Here is a 17,287-nt window from a genome sequence, read left to right on the forward strand (position 1 = left end):
AGTCATGAGAAATATGAGGGAATTGAGTATAAAATTCATAAGCAAGTCAGTCTAGTCAACAAAGAGCTGAAAAAGTTTAAAGGGAAATCTGAACTTGTCTAATGTGTTTAAGCCAACTCTGGGAAAATTTAAACATGAGATAAATTCATCAAACAAGACAACTGTTGCCTAACATCAGTCATTTTGTGACAGAATGGCTGTAGTCCTTCAATTTGGTCCAAGAAAGTGAGCTGTGATTTTACTGTGCTTGTTTTGGAGTATGAACATAAAACACTTAAATTATTTTGTTTTCCCTGCTAATAAGCCTTTATATACTGCTTTGTGGGAAAGCAAAGCAGGCACAGTTCTATTTTCTGAATGCTATTATGAACAGCCAATATGGCTGAATATTGGTTATGTAAAAGTACATCTTCAAACCCACTGAATTTTTTTTTGCTATATGCTGCCATTCATTGTTTGTTGGACGGGAAAAAGAAACAAACAAATCTGTTGTTGCCTCAACAGACATAGCCTGACAGAAAAGGGAATGCAGTGGCCTGGTACTGTGGCCTCTCAGACACCTGAGTTTTTAAGCACCCAGCTGTGCCAGCTAGGCAGCTTGGTTCTGTAACATTTTAATTGTCATAGCCTTGTAGAAACTAATTTTCTAAGACTTTACAACCACGTTCTTTATCTCTAGGCAATTAATAAATTCACTTATATTAGAAAAACTGATTTTTCCGTCTTTAGGGCATAAAAGGCATCTTTCACATGTTTGTTTCCTGTATTTGTGCTCCGGGAGTATGACAATATGTTTTGCTGTTCAGAAGGGGCACATTCTAGGGATGTATCAGCCTCTGTTAGCACTTATTTAATTCTTAGCATGCTGAGGAGTAAGACCACTAAAACTCTACAACTTTGCAACAACGTTCTGTTTTTGAGTGTCTGTTTCTGCTCTGAGTCAGCACTTAATCAAAGGTTGCTGAATCTGTAACACAGACCCAGTGTCTGGGGGGGGAGCTGCTCTGACAACTGGTAGCAGTGTGTGAAGACTGATTTTCAGCACTGGAACAAAATCTGATAAACACAGCTAGCATCAAAAGATCTTTGTCGCTACTTTCTGGTTTTAATGTGGTCAGTATAAATGGTTCTGCAGTATTATAACATTAATGGCTCCCTCTACACAATTGTTTAACCCATGATTTAGACCAGTGCAATTCCTCTGGTTCTAGATGCAGCAGCAACAGACTGGGGATAGGTGGTAGAACTGATAGAAACGATGTTCTTATATTGCAGTGATGAGCGAACTGTTCCCAAATGTGTATTACAGACTCGTTTCAGTCCTCTTTTTACACTGCTGTATACTTCAAGTACAAATGATGTTGGCACCACCACCTTTGGAGGTACAGATAGAGAAGAAAGTTGTATTACCAGGAGCTTCTCAGAAACAAAAACAGCTTCTGATGTGTGTGTTCCCATGCTGAACATCAGTGTATTATTTGCAGAGTTGTTTGCTTCCAAGGTGGTTAGAGCCTTTCCTGAAACAGATGTAATTTACTACTTCCCTGTTTCTCTCAATGCTGGGAGAGAGTCCGAGAAGGAAATTTTGTGTTTCTTTTTAGGTTTAGAAGATTAAGTATTGAATTTTTTTCTGGCTATGAGCTTCTTGGCAATGCTTTCCTGGAATTTGGTCTTGATACAGATTTATCAGGGCTTCTTTTCTTTAGTTATTTTTTCTGCAAAGTTGCCTTCAGGACTTGCCGTCAAATTTATAGTGTGACAGTTAGCTAAAAGCTATGGTTAGCTTAAAGACAAAGCTGAATGCGTGTAGGACAAAGAGATCTTCTAAGACCTTGTCTATGAACCAGGATTAATAGTTGTCAGGTTTTGGTAGCAATTTTCTGTGATGTTTCCCAGCTGGAGATAAAGTGTTCCTATAGTCTTCAAAGAGTGAACTAAGCTATTGCATTCAAAGGTTGATACTAGATGTACCTGAATGTTGGAAAATTGAGGCTACTGTTGCTACTCCAGAAGGACTACCTTCCATAAGATTTCTTCTTGGCAAATCTGTAGTTACAGACTGTGCTCTAGAACCCTTCCCAGCCTCATGAGACCATTTCATTCCAGCAGTGCTTTATCTACGTGTCCTTATGTCTCTCCCTAGAAAGCACAGAGGAGGCCTCAGTCTAGGTGAGATATGTGCCTTCTTTCTTTCTTTCTTGTTAATATTAATCTTGTTCAGGAAGAAAGCTACAAAGCTACAATACCAATAAGTATTAGCTTGGGATAGTGGTTTAATGTTCTCTTTCCTAGCCAATTTCTTTCTGCGTCTTGATATATAGCTAAGGCTTGTATAGACTGCTAGTTGTTGTTCAGAAGGACCAAGTGGCTTAATTCTATTTTCCAATGCAATGATTTCAAGGATTCTTTTCACCTGAGAATATTTCACTGAAGATTCTCATCAGCTCAGATGCAGAAAAAAAGAGCTTTTTATTCCTCCTGCTTTCTTTTGCAATAGAGGCACTTATGTCTCTTAACGTTCTTGCAGAGCTTCCCTGTTTTGTACGTAGCTCAACATTTTTGTTTATGAATTTAGTGGCAGATAGTGCCCTATCTACAGCCCTTGGCAGATTACCAATTTCATATCAACATACTATAAGAGATGTCTCACTCATCCAGTTGTGTATTACTTCTTCCTGACATTTGGGCAGTTGAAGTCAAATAAGTAATGTATTGACCAATAGTTTTGAATGTGTACTATGTGCATAGAGTGAAACAAAATGTTACCTTTACTGAGTAGCAACACCTCATCCAAATAATTTGAGGCAACTGGTTTTCACATCACAATAGTATAGTAACTTTACATTTCCCTGTGGCCTTCAGGTATATTAGGATATGAACAGAAAGCACTGGTTTGTGTAAGTGCTTCTTCAAAGATGAAATTCTTTTAAATAAGCTTTTTAAAAGCAAAATCACTTTCTTCCACAAGGTTATCTGTGGTCAGTGTGCAGAAGTCATGTTGCTTCTGCTTGATTGTCTGATTAATGTTTTCTCTCCATTTCTGTTGTTCATGTTCTTATCCCCAAAGGCTTTTTGAAAGACCAGCAAATCCTTACTATATATTATATGTCACTAACTTTTTACTTGAAATCTAGATAGGTGTTGGATTTCCGTGACTGCTGTAAGCTACTATTCATTCCAGATGGAGGATAGCAGTGAAGCTTAGTATCTTACAAATTAACTCTGACATTAGATCTTTAGTCTCTCTACCAGTTTGAGTTTTAAATGGTGCAGATTGGGCAAGTTCAGAATCTTCTTGCTTGAAACATCCATCTGTTGACTGTGTTTGTAAGCCAAATGGAAGTGCTTCTTGGTAAGGACTGCTTCATATACTCTGTAGAAACCACCTGCCCTGGTTAATACTGGGTCTCTTGGAAAGCTCTGTTGACAATTTCTGTAGGCATTGTTTGCCTACTAATCTCACACAGGACAGGTTCATTTGTCTGTCTGAGTTGCTGCTCTCTATAGTAGCAAAATCAGTAAGAAGCTGAAGAAAAGCCATGCATTGTTGGCAGAATCATTGCAATCGTGTCCCATGTGAGGGTGTATTGTTAGTCTTTTTTTTTTTTAAGGTTTGTGCACTTACTGAAGTTATTTTTATTTATTGGTGTTATTTTCGTGAGCTTGCTCTGTGTGTTGATCCTTTTAAACGTTCCCTTTTTGCTTGAGTAGGGCTAAGCTGTTCATCAAGACTTCCAAGCTATCTCTTGAAGATAAATTGAAAGATAAACCTGTTGCATTAGAGAGATCCTAAAATCAGTTCAGAGTATATGGACATTGTTATAAACTAAATTAACCTCATCACATGCAAAGGAACGCTTAGTCTTCCAAGTACAATCTGTTTAATTGTATGCTGTAGAAGTCCAGAAACTTGTGTATCTGCTACTTGAAGATATGCCTGCAGTATAGGGATTTTTTTGTGTTAGCTTGTAGACTTTATTAACTTGCTTTGTCACATTTTTTCCTGTGATTAAAATACAACTTTCACACCTAAAAGATGAGGTAGTTGGAAAAGAGTGATCTATGCAGTAGAATTAGTATTCTTCAAGAATTATAGTAAATTTTTAAAAAACAAACAGAACATCTCCCCTTTAATTGTTTGTTTAACAGTTGGATACTTTAGGTAAGTGTTAGTATCACTTTTCGAAAAGTAGAATTTAACTTCCCTCCCCTTCCCTGGAGTTATCATGCTGTTGCATGACATTAATAACTGATTTATTAAGTAAAATTCAAAGTCTAGTTTAGGTCTCAGATACTAGAACAAACTAGTTTTGCAGTTATTTAACTATAGTTTTAATTGGTGCTTTAGAGCTGTTTATGACAATTTTGTCCAGAGGCTTAATTTAATTTTGTACTTCTGGTAGTTGTCTTCTAGCTGCTAAATGTGTAATCCTGTAGGAGCTTCAATAGCACACTCTTTGAAGAGCCTATAAATTCTTCCAGCATGGTAGTAGTAGCAGAATGGCACAGAACATTCACAGAGGAATTGTATCCAAACTTAATATTTCAATTTGCACTTAAAAGTTAAGTGCCCTTAGCACCATTTTCTGTTGCAAGATGAGTCATGTTTGCACTGCATAACAGGGTGCTTGCACCTGTATGTTACATATTTGAAACTCTAGCTAACTTGTAGACAACACCTTTAAAACCATCTGATAGAGGCTTCACCATTATGATAATTCCATCTTTAGAAATGATAGTATGTTACCTGGTTTAAGAAGAAAGTGTTCTACAGTGTTAATTTGTTTAATGTATACCATTAATTAGGGAAAACAAAAAATAAGCCACATATACCAGTATGTTAACAGTTGTTTTTAGATGATATGTTCTTAGTGATATGCAATCCAAAATCCTCAGGAAACTTTTCTTAGTGTTGTAATTTTGTGATTGTGATCTAATATGATTTTAGTGCAAGAGAAAATCACAACGCTTGTGAAATAAAAATTGAAAGTTTCTTATTTATCAAGAGAATACTTGCAGTCTTTTAGTGCCACAGGAAGCTTCCTGTAGTGTCTTATGAGCATGTGTTTTTTTCAAGTAGGCATTCTGCCAGTCTTTCAGTTTGTGCCTGTGAATTTGGTCAGTGTTCTTTGTGTGTTTCTATCCCTATCCTAGAGTATTATATATATCGTTGTGTTCATTCCTCCTAGGAATCCTCCCTTATGACTCTGCATAAAGCATAACTTTCAGTTTATTTTGAAAAATCATGCAATGATACAATGTCCCTTACTGCAAAATAAATTTAATGTGCAGCTAAATGGCTGGTTCAGTAATCACATCTTAAGACAACAATTTGATTTTGTATTCACTTTCAATAAATAATATTGCAATGTCCATTCAGTGTAACCAGGTAGAGTTATTCTTTATCAAGCATGCAGTATGAGTTACTAAGTCTGCCATGTATCAACCATGGAAGAAGGAAACAGAACTCAGCAGTATTCTGAGAAACAGAACATTGAGAAGAATCTAGATGCCCGGGGATATTGTTTAATTTCTTACAAGGAACTCTTTTTGCTGTCCATCAGCTATCTTTTGTATAGGTGGATGGGCATTATTTTTTATTGTTTTTGTGAAGAAATTACATTAGTAGGGTAGCATTTAAGACAAGCAAGTAAGATAAGCTTTGTGGGAATATATACCTACTTTGGAATTAAGTGGAGTCTAGGTTGTGGATTAAAATACAGAAGTCTGCTATATCTGTGGGAGGTGGGAGTGAAGAGTGATTGAGGAATCTGTTTATCATCAAAAGGGCTAACCAGTGTTTTAAAAACCAAATGCTTTCTGTGTGTTCTCTTGCTTTGGTCCCTTTTTCTAGTTTCCGTAGTAGTCTCATGAAGTATATGAGAAGGAAAAAGAAGGGAAGATGGAAATTAACACTGATAAACTAGTAAATTAGCATCTTCCCTTTTTCTTTTTTTTTCTTTTTTTTTTTTCCGCAGTAACATAAGTTACTATATACTCCCAAATTATACCTGGCTGAATCTTTAGGTATGCTGACAGAAGTTCCCAAACTTTCTGGACAACCAGTCCTCTTTTCTTCAATTGGACCAGCAACTATTTTAATCAAGAGACTTTTTTGAGAAGGTTGTAAAGATGATGTGACTTGTTCTCCTACTGTAGGTTTATAGACCACTGGCTCTAAATATATGAAGGTCTCTGGTCTTTAAAGTAATGCTAATAGACAAATGCATTAGAAAAAATAGGTACATTTACCTTATTTAGAATAAGGTAAATATAAGTTGAATATTATAGCTAGTTACTTCATGATGTTTGCTAGATTTCCAAATGGTAAGACACATGAAAATACTACCACTTGAATAGTCATAAGACATCTTCACAAAACTTAGCTGGGATTGCTTTAAGTAAATATCAGTGTATCTGTGATAATTTGATAATTTTAAAATGTCTTACTTTCTAGAGCTATGAAGAAGAGAGGAGGAGTAGGTCAGAGCTTGAGGTTAGATGCCAGCGTTTAACACTGGAACTGGCTGATACCAAGCAGATGATTCAGCAAGGTGATTACAGACAAGAGAACTATGATAAAGTAAAAAGGTAGGTGTCTCTATAGCTGAACCATTTTACTAACATACAAATGTTAGTAGATCAGCTTCAACCTTAATTGACTAGAGTTTTTTATTTGATTTTTGTCTTATGCACACCACAGGTATTTTTACTTACCTCACTTCATTAACAGTTAATTTATCTCCTGTAGTATATTATACTTATAAGATAAACAATGTTTTGAAATCTCATGCATCAAATTACCTTCCTAAAAGTTTATATTTAGGGACTTATTGTCTTTATGGAAGAGCCTACCAATTTCATCACATCTGAAAAAGTGGGAGCTGTTGATGCTAAGCATTTTAGAAGAAGTAATTTTATTTTTTCTAGTTTAGAAGCAATTATCAGCTGGTGAACCTGCTTTAGCAGGGAGATTAGACTTAGTGATCTCCAGAGGTCCCTTCCAACCCCTTCCATTCTAAAAGGGATCGAAAACAGCCTTAGGAGGAGGATTTAGGGGTGCTGGTTGATGAGAAGCTCAACATGAGTCAGCAGTGTGTGCTTGCAGCCCAGAAAGCCAACTGTGTCCTGGGCTGCGTCAAAAGAAGTGTGGCCCGCAGGTCAAGGGAGGCAATTCTCCCCCTCTACTTGGCTCTCATGAGACCCCACCTGGAATACTGTGTCCAATTCTGGAGCTCCCAACACAGGAAGGATATGGAGCTCTTGGAGCAAGTCCAGAGGAGGGATATGTAGATGATATGCGGGCTGGAGCACCTCTCCCACCAGAACAGGCTGAGATAGTTTGGGCTGTTGATCCTGAAGAAGAGAAGGCTCCAGGGTGACCTTAAAGCAGTCTTCCAATACCTGAGGAGGGCCTACAGAAAAGCTGGGGTGGGACTTCGTAGTGAGAGGACAAGAGGTAATGGATCAAAACTGGAAGAGGGAAGATTTAGGTTAGATGTTAGGAGGAAATTCTTTAGTGTGAAGGTGGTGAGACACTGGAGCTGGTTGCCCAGGGAAATTGTGGATGCCCCCTCCCTGGAAGTGTTCAAGGCCGGGTTGGATGGGGCCCTGAGCTACCTGATCTAGAAGCAGGTGTCCCTGCCCATGCAGGGAGGTTGGAGGTCCCTTCCAACTCATACCGTTCTATGACTATATGATTGTATGATGTAACAAGAGGCCCTGTGCTCTGCTCTATGGTGCCTACACAGTGAATTGAGAGGATATGACCTTGGGCATTAATATTTAACAATTTGATATCCTTGTAATCAGAAATTTGAAAGAGCTGTTATGAGAACTGTTGGAGACTTTTAGGGTTACCTTAGCAAATTGGTTTAACTGCAGGAAGTTCCAGTGTCTCTCTTCATTTTAAAAATACAGATTTCAGAGTTCTAGCCTGTGTTTTGAGTGCCCGTTTCTTAAATTGCACAATTGCAAAAGAGTGAAAATGGACTTAAATTCATAGGCATATACTTCTCGGTCCAGCTCCCAGACAGGTTTTTCAGTGTGCTTGCAAGTACAAGAGTTCTGGCCTGTGGCACATTTGTTGGAAAATGGATTAAAAAAATGGGGATTATGAATAGAAAATACCCTGTCGACTCTTTAGGTGTTCATACTGAATGAACTCAGGCACAGCTACTGACATAAATGACTTTGTCACTGAGCCATCTGTAGGAGGTCTGTCTTCTGAATAAGTCTTCGCAGCTATATGTACTAAAAAAGACTTTGGAATCAACCTGGATAGGATGGATTGATGCTATGGTTTGCATCCTGTGTGTAACTGCATCTTAATAAGTGGATTGTAATAACTTCCATGTGAATGGCCCCAGTGTTTAACAGTGTACATTTAAAATAGTTTTGAGTTTAAAAAGGCATGAATGAATGTGCCAGAACTATATATGAGAGAGTAAGTTGTGTTCACCTGGGTAGGCACAGATGAAGGAGAGGGGAAAGCACTGTTGGCATGACTGCATTAGGATATTTGGAAGCTTTGCAGGAGTTAATCAGTTCCAGTCTTGTTTCTGCCTTTAAAAATGCTATGTCAAATCTTCTAGTTCTGGTGTGCTACAAGTTTTCTCAGTTTTGAAGCTATGCTATGCTTAATATAAAACTGGTTAGCAGTTTTCCAAACTGCAAGCTCGTACTGGCTCATTCATTTCCCTGTTCTGAGAGGGTAAGATAGAGTGGACACACAGAGCAGCTTCTTTGTGCATATGGAAAGCAGTCTTATTCAGGACATCAGCAATTTTTTTGGAGCTGTGTCATATATGTTTTAAACATGAGAAGAGTAGTACAACCCTCTCTGGTATCAAGGGGCTGTATGCAAGGAGAGTAACAGCTTTGAACAAGCTTATATTGCTTTCTGATTAGAATGAAGTTGCTTTAGTTTTCCATTCAACTTTGGTGTCTGCAAAAGATTCAAGAGAATGTAATGAGAAATAACATCAAAAGCTTGATAATGCTAAAAGGATGGACAAGGGTACTTACAGTTAATTGCTAAATGGAGAAATGCATAGCCCGAAGTTAGACTAAAGAATACTCAGAGGAGGAGGAAATAATTTAGGATAGGAATTCACGATTATTGTATTATAATTTAGGATTATTTTTTTAATACTTAGAAATGAAGAAAAGTATTCTATAAGATACTGTTGCAAGTGTTAATAACTAAAAAAGTTAAGATTATCACTAATTGCCCTATGAATGACTGGTTGGAAGAAGTTAGTGTTGTGTACTGAAAGAAGGCTGAGAAATTATAAAGGCACAACAATCTTGTTCATTGCACTTCATGCATTTAATAGTTTCACTTTATTTTAACAGTGAACGTGATGTATTTGAACATGAATTGTCTGAACTCAGAAGAAAATATGAAATATTAGAGATGTCACACAAAGCACAATCTAAAGAAAGAAATGACTTATCAAAAGAGGTAAACATAAAGTTCTTACTTTAGTAATTGTCTGTTTCTTCATCTCAGGAATTGGATTCTTGGTCTAATGAGGTCTGTCAGGATCACCAATAGGATCATGGAATAATTCCAGATTAGCAGGGTCCTCAGGAGACCAGCTGGTCCAACTCTTCAATGCAGTGCAGAGCCAGATTAGGTCAGGTTCCTTAGACATTTCTCAAGTTTTGATTATCTCCAAGGATGAAGATTTCACAGCCTTTCTGGACAGTCTATTGCAGTGTTTGTCCGTCCTCTTTCTGAAAACGTTTTGGTAGAATCTAGTCAGATTTGTTGCAGCTTTTTTCATAGAATCAAAATATGGTTTGGGTTGGAAAGGACCTTAAAAATCATCTAGTTCCAACTGCCCTGCATGAGCAGGGACACCTCCCACTAGACCAGGTTGCTCAAAGCTGCATCCGGCCTTGAACACTTCCAGGGAGGGGGCATCCACAACTTTCCTGGGCTACCAGTTCCAGTGTCCCACCACCATCATAGTGAATAAATTCTTCCTAATGTTTAATCTAAATCTCCTCTCTTACAGTTTAGAACCATTACCCCTTGTGCTATTGCTGCATGCCCTTGTGAACAGTCCCTCCCCAGCTTTCTCACACAACATTCATGTTTCTACTTCGGCATCAGCTCAGCCTTCTGTAGCAAAACAATGCTAAATGAAAGTCAAAAAAAGGCATGCACAACTCTTTTAGCCCTTGGTGCTGGCTTGGAATATTAGCTTGTACACTAAATCATTATATAGCAGTTTTACTGTTTCTTTATGGAGCAGTAATTACTCTGGTGCCCTTAAACTTTTCACTTCATTTTCTGAAAATGTTGTAGCCATTAAGATGACAGGTTGGCACCAAGACTCTACATCAGTATTTCTGATGCAATACTCTTCTGTACTATCAGTATTCAATACTTCAGTACTCTTTAGATACTGAGGGAGGTTAAGGGGCATTTTACCTCATTTTAAGGTGCCAACTACCAAAAATGAATAATAAAAACTTATAAAATTATAATTTCACATAAAGCTTCACCAACTTACATTAAACGTAAGTGTAAATAGTTTTTTTTTGTTGCTCTGGTAATTTCACAGAAGAGAGTTAAAATGAAATCAGAAATTTCTATACATAGGTAAAGTACTTATCTTGAAGTTTATGTTAAAGTGTTCTTTTTAATGTTAAAGTGTTCTTTTTATAGCTGGCAACCATACAACAATCCCTCAACTTGTTGCAAAAAGATAAAGATTATCTTAATCGCCAGAACATGGAGCTTAGTGTTCGCTGTGCCCATGAAGAAGATCGTCTTGAAAGACTTCAAATGCAGCTAGAGGATGCCAAAAAAGCTAGGGAAGAAATGTATGAAAAATATGTTGCATCCAGGTAAGTTATTGTATGTTTGGGACTATAAGTAGGCAAATTATTAACTTTTACTTTGTTTCTTGCATAAATTCTGTCTAATTAAAAATAATTTTAACTTTCAAAAAGGTAGTCCATATTTGTTTAAGTGGAAAGAGAACACTTCCACTGGGTCTTAATGTGGATCAGGAATTTTTATTTAAACCTTTGATATAAGACTGTAGCAGTGAAGATATTAGCATTGAAAGTTTATGGCAGCTGTTCTCTTAGGTGTATATAGAAATATGATAAATTACAAAAGAGAAACTTTTTAAAGTGCATATGTTACATATATCTTCCCCTGCTCCACATGACTTTTATTAAAAACAAGTATTTGAAAGACCATCTAAACAACTATTGCAGAATAAAATATATTTATTTGTCACTAATGTTTAAAATGGCATCTAATGGGGTTTTTTGAATTGGCTAATAGATCTATCAATCTTTAATTTCTTGAGTTCATATACAGATCTCCAAATATAGCCTTGAGAAATAGATTGATCATTGTATGCTAGCCAAAAGGGTAAACAGTGCCAAATGTTTATGCTGTTTGAATTGGTATAGATAAATATATGGGATGTTGAACAGGAAATGCCAGACTGTTTGGCTGTGTGACTTGCTACATATGTAATGCTATACCACAAAATTTCATAGAGTATCTTGAGTGGATAAAGATTGTCAAGTTCAACTCTTCTTCTCACAGGACTACCTAAAACTAAATCATATGACTAAAAGCATCGTCCATTTTCAAACCACATTTAATTTTTTCTCATTCAGAATCCATATATTTCCCAAAATTACATCAAATATTTGCCTGTATGTAGTTTCTTAATGAACGTAACCCCATCTTTTTGGCTAGTAGCGTCCTTAAAAAAACACCTGTAGATTGAATGAATAAGCTTAGAATATGAAGTAAGTTTGACTTCTCTTCAGTGGCATTTTCCATTTGAATCAGGAAGGTGGAGCTGCAAACAGTATCTATAAATTTTGTGTCTTTGTATAGCTAAGATGAAGCGTGCTAATATGACTCCCATAGTACATCTAAAAGAGAAATGGTTATCTAAATGGAAATAGCAGAACACCCTACTGAAACTATCAGTTATGGAGTTCCAATCAGTATCAGAAGTGGTTTTAATACTATTTTTCCTTTCAACACAGTCACTTAAACGTTTAATTTTTTTTACATGCGTGTACATCAGAACTATGTTCATCTGGAAATTCTGCATTTTAAATACATTTTTAAGACTTGCTTTTAAATGATATTTTTAAAAAATCGTGTAGGTTGGAGGAGTCTTTCCTGTAGAAACATGCTTGGAAGCACTGACTCTTGTAACTAGATTTCTGTTTCTGGAAAACCAGTGTGAAATCCTTATCCTGTAAGAATGGTACAGAGGCACTTTTACAGAGTCGTCTCCATTTGAGGAACCTAGAAAGAGATGTATGTATCTTGCCTCTACCATAGTTTGGGATACTGTGCAAGCATGCTTTGCTGTCCTCTGAAATTGATCAGAGATTTCCGTCTCTTGCATCATCTGAAGATTCTGTAAGTTACCTTGTCTTTTGAGATCTTGATACTGTCCCTGGGGTTCAATACTGTTAGCAAATATCTCTCTTGACATCATTGAGCCTCCTCATGATGTTAATTTTCATACGACTCATGTTAGCAGTAATGAATAATGCAGTTATGTTTGCTCTCCTCTAGAGACCGTTATTGCCATTTGCAGGAACAATACAGCATAGCAGAGAAGATGCTGTAGTATACTAAGCAGTGTAGGACAGCAGTGCAGCCTAGATTGTATTCAAGATTCAACTGCTGACCTGCTGATGGACTTTGAATAAGTCCTTTCATAATGTAAAATCGTAATGTAAAAATGTTAATGTAAGATTTCTTTTGTAAAATTAGGGTAATAGGGGATTCCTGTCTCTTCAGCAGTTTAAACAATCCATCTCTCAGGTCAAATATCTACAGTATTTTATTTATTTTAGAGAGCTTTACAAAATCCTATTTATTTGTTAGATTAATTAGAGAGGTACAAAAGTAGAGCAGGAGAAAATTCCCCAACAACGGACATGCTTCAGCCCTCGGTGCTACTTGGAGGTGACACCAGTTTCAGTAATAAGTTTCTGTTTGCTACCTTTTGAAGAATTTGAGGTTTTTTAATGCTCACTTCATATTGGTTGCTGTATTTCAGGAATGAAGATGATGAAATATCCAAGTATTTATTTTTAGAAATAATGAATAATTGACCTTCTGGTCAATGCCACTACTGCTGGAATTGGGGTAAAGTAGTTAGAAAATAAGAGACTTTAGGAAACTGAGGGATTAACGTGACAAATTTTAAAAAGACACTTCAAGATAGGTTGAGATTCTGCCAAGATGAATGTCAGCAGTTCATAGCTACAGTTTTGGGGAGTTTATGTGTGAGCACAGACCAACACAAAAGATATCCCTTTTTATGTTAATGCAACTATAGATCATGCTTCAAGATTTGAGATGCTCAGATCATGTGTAGTTTATTCATAGTATAAAGTCTTATGAATAAGAGGCCTGAAAAGAAGCGCATTAAAGACTGCAGCCTGAAGAAGATGAAACAAATAGATAAGGCAAAAACATATTTTATTATGACTCAAGCAAAAGGCCGTAACAACAGGTCAGGAATAAAAATCACAAATTATGGTCCTTTGATTCAGCAGCAGATCAGCTGATGTTTATTAAAAGGCATTGGCAGTGCAGTCAAGCTATGTACTCAGAATATGCCCTTTACTTACTGTTTGTTTATTTTGGTGATCATAAAGATAAGCATCACTTTAAGCTGTCTTCTGCTGACATCACAGTGGGTGATGAATTTTCCAGATTGTTCTGAGGTTTTTTTCAGCCACCTGATTTAGCAGACTTGCTATGAGAAGGAAGGTGTAATTTCTGCAATGACAAACTTATTTTTGGCAAGCAATAATGGTAATAGCAAATTGGTTTAGTACCAAGAAAATGGTGATGCTTGTTGATTCTGCACAAAAGAATTGTATCCTGAGGTCCTGACCTTCAGCATTTTTTTATTTTTTTATTTTTTCTTAAAGATTGAGCCATATACCAAACAAAGAACACAAACTTTCTACTAGGGGAATTTACATTCCAGTATAGTGAGTTCTATTTTTTTTACATTATTGTAAACATCTTCATTGTATCAGAGATCTTCATAAAGGTTTTTGCTGTAGGGTGGCATACTTCAGGAAGGAGAGAAGATAAATTTTTCTTTAAAGGTCAACTGAAATTCAGGTCTTTATTAAAAGAAAAGAGAAAACAGGAAAACCTGGGCAGCAAGCATTCTGACATGTATATGTTTGCAGGCTTTTAGTTAATGTGAAGGAGTTTTTGATCAGGTCAAGTACTGAAATATAAAGATTAAGGGCTATCACACGACTGGAAATCTGACGACATTTGCAACCTTTTACAGTTTTAAATGCACATTGCTTCATGAACATGCTTTTATTTCCAAACCTGTAATTTCTAACAGTTGCTTCACTGCTGATCGATTATTCTTGAACATTAACTAGATGCTATAAAATTTTTACATTCCTGAGTTGTGAAGTACTTGCAAAACCAGCTTTTTTTTTTTTGGTAATTTTGTAGGAAAAATTCTTTATGGGATTCCCTATGATCTGTCATGGCTTTCAAGGTTACAAAAAGATGTGGTACTCTGAAATTAAATTCTTTTGTCCTGGAATCTTCTAGTATCACTACATAAAAACTTTAGTATGTATTGTAATTGATTTATATGTCGAACTCACAGGACAAATTCCCAAATCTTGGGGTATTTCTGACTACACAAACCTCCATAGCATGTAGCTAACTTACGACGTTTCATGTGGTGTTTTTACCCCATATGCAGTGCCTTAAGTTTTTATATTTTGGCTAGTGCAATTACTTTTAAATTCCCATGTTGTGTATTTGTTTATTTACAGAGATCACTATAAAACAGAATATGAAAAGAAACTTCAAGAAGAGCTGGAACATCTAAGATTGAAAACAAATCAAGAAATTGAGCAACTGAGAAGTGCTTCAAAAGAGATGTATGAACGTGAAAACAGGTAGATAAGATGCAGGCAGTAGCCTCATTAGGGCAAAAATTAACAAGCATTGTTTTGTGCCTAGGTATAAACCTGGTTGACTGGCTCTTTGAGAGGTGATCAAGATGTAAGAATTTAAGTTCAGTTATAAAACTGATGAGAGTATTTTAATTTTTAAAAGGAAATTGCACAATACATACATGGTGTTTATTATTAAATGATGGACATACAACATTGTCAATGAAAGGATTTTAAAAGTCACATTCTAGATAAATGTTAGTGGTTTGAAGTTTGTTCAGATGTATAGTGTTACTTAATAAAAAATGTGTTGATTTACCTGTCATGCTATATAGACAGTCTTGAAACTGTGGCAGGAAACCAGAAGGTGTTGATGCATTAAGTAAAGCAGAAGAAATGAGGGGCAACCAGTGAGACTTACGCCTTTCTAAAATAAATCTCTTTGTGATTATTTACAGATTAAAAAAAACACATTGATTTCCTGTAAATTATTATAAGAATATCTTCTGAGGAATATCTTACTCCCACAAAGAGTTGCATATTGAATTCTGTATGTGTGCCATCTTGTTGAATTCCATGCAATTGTGTGCAGAGTTAGGCACACAAATAAGCCTTTAGGGACCTAAGGATTTGAACTTCTGACACTGAATTTCTTTTTGAGTTTGTTTTTTGCCACCTTTTTTCCTTTAAAATGGGAGGAGTGCTTAATAATTCATTATAACTTCATTGTAGATGTCCTTAAAGTGTCTTCTGTGGAGGAGGAAATGACTGTAGTAAAAAGATATTTGTGGCATCAGAATCTGTTCCTCTAATTGGTAGTTTTGTCACTGCTCGGAAGAGTGAAAAAAGAACGTGACTGCTGCTGTCTGTCTTCCAGTCAACTGAAAGGTTCTAATTAAAAAAAATTACATCATTGTGTAGTATTCTAGTACGAGTAAAATATATATACACACACATACATACACGCCACTTCCTGTATGCCAATCTATTTTGAATTACAAAGTATGAATTTAAGCCTCTGCTGTTGGTGGAGATTGGACAAGGGTCTGTATATCATTGAGAAAGCTACTGAAAGATATTTCATTTGTATCTGGAAGCAATTTACAGTTTTGATCCTCATATTGAAATAATTACTTCTGAAATGTAAATTCCTTAGATTTGACTTCTTATTTAGCAAAAAAAAAGAAAAAGATTTTTAGCATATGCGCTTTCGATAAAACACTTAAAAATTCCACTGTAAGACGGTGCTTCACAGTCTGAGATGTCCCTCAGTGGCGAGACAAAGGGAACCCCAAATTGTGAGCACAGCAGTTTGCAATGAAATGTTTGTGCGGAGATGCTGACTGTGACTGAAAATAAATCTGAAGAAGCTGGTTTCATCTTGAGGCTCAAAGCATGGAATGGTATTACAGCTAAGCTAACCTAATATACAGTTACTCTTACTCATTACCATCTTGCCAAGCTGAATGGGCCTCATGTTTCCCTTGAATTTCTTGGAACTTATTTTACACTAGGATGAGTCAGAAGCTAAAATGGTGGGACACAAATAAAAAGGTGATACTTTCATTCTTAATTTATTTGGAAGTAATTTAACTTATTTGGCTGAAGTAAGCATTGGCTGTGTTTGGTTAAGAAGAGTGAATTCACAGGGAACATGAGTATCTGCATGAGGTTTAACTTTGGATTCATCAGCTGTGGTCTGATCAAACACGGTTTAGTGGTTTTGAGCATGTTAGATGCTCTCCCTGAGCACATCTTCTGACTGTTCAATCTGACTATAATCCAGTTTGTGCACACTAGAATAGTTTAGGGATGTGAACTGAAGTGCAATAAATGACAGTTGCTAAGAGTTTTATTTCAAAAGCTAATATAGATGCTCTTCTGCTTTCCCTCCCCTCTCCTCATCCCACCTTTTTTTTTTTTTGTTTTTCTTCTTTCCATACCTATTACTGAATCTGTAGGTAGCATTTCTGTCCCATTTTAGAAGGGTGCTTTCACTGGTCTGATAAGCTTGTGAGATACCTAACAGCCCACATGGCCTGTATGTGCAGCCATCAGATGGGTGCTTTACTTCTTTTCAAGTTGCAGTTACACTGTCTGAGAACTAGCAGTGTCGTTAGTGTGTTGTTTTCTAACTCTGTTCAAAATATTTCAGCAGAAGTTACATCACATCTTCTGTTGTCATCTTGGTTGAATAGTGCCTCACTTGTGTCTTTTTTGTCTTCTATTGCATTTTCAATTGATAAGCTATTTGGTTAAACAAAATAGTTGTTGTCTAGATAAGTCTCTGTGTGTCTCCTACAATTTAATTCTTATCTTGCTTCCA

At 36.4% G+C, this 17,287-nt stretch overlaps 1 protein-coding gene across 1 annotated transcript in view; it reads left to right on the forward strand.

Annotated features, from left to right (window-relative positions):
- PIBF1 (progesterone immunomodulatory binding factor 1) overlaps window positions 1-17,287 on the forward strand; it is a 114,446-nt gene that overhangs the window by 11,913 nt on the left and 85,246 nt on the right. Inside the window, exons 5-8 of the mRNA XM_010003489.1 lie at window positions 6,458-6,591; window positions 9,358-9,466; window positions 10,682-10,863; window positions 14,839-14,964. Coding sequence (XP_010001791.1) covers window positions 6,458-6,591; window positions 9,358-9,466; window positions 10,682-10,863; window positions 14,839-14,964 — 551 coding nt within the window. The remainder of the gene's footprint in view (window positions 1-6,457; window positions 6,592-9,357; window positions 9,467-10,681; window positions 10,864-14,838; window positions 14,965-17,287) is intronic.

Source organism: Chaetura pelagica, unplaced genomic scaffold, assembly GCF_000747805.2.
Source record: "Chaetura pelagica isolate M959 unplaced genomic scaffold, ChaPel_1.0 scaffold106, whole genome shotgun sequence".
NCBI lineage: Eukaryota > Metazoa > Chordata > Aves > Apodiformes > Apodidae > Chaetura > Chaetura pelagica.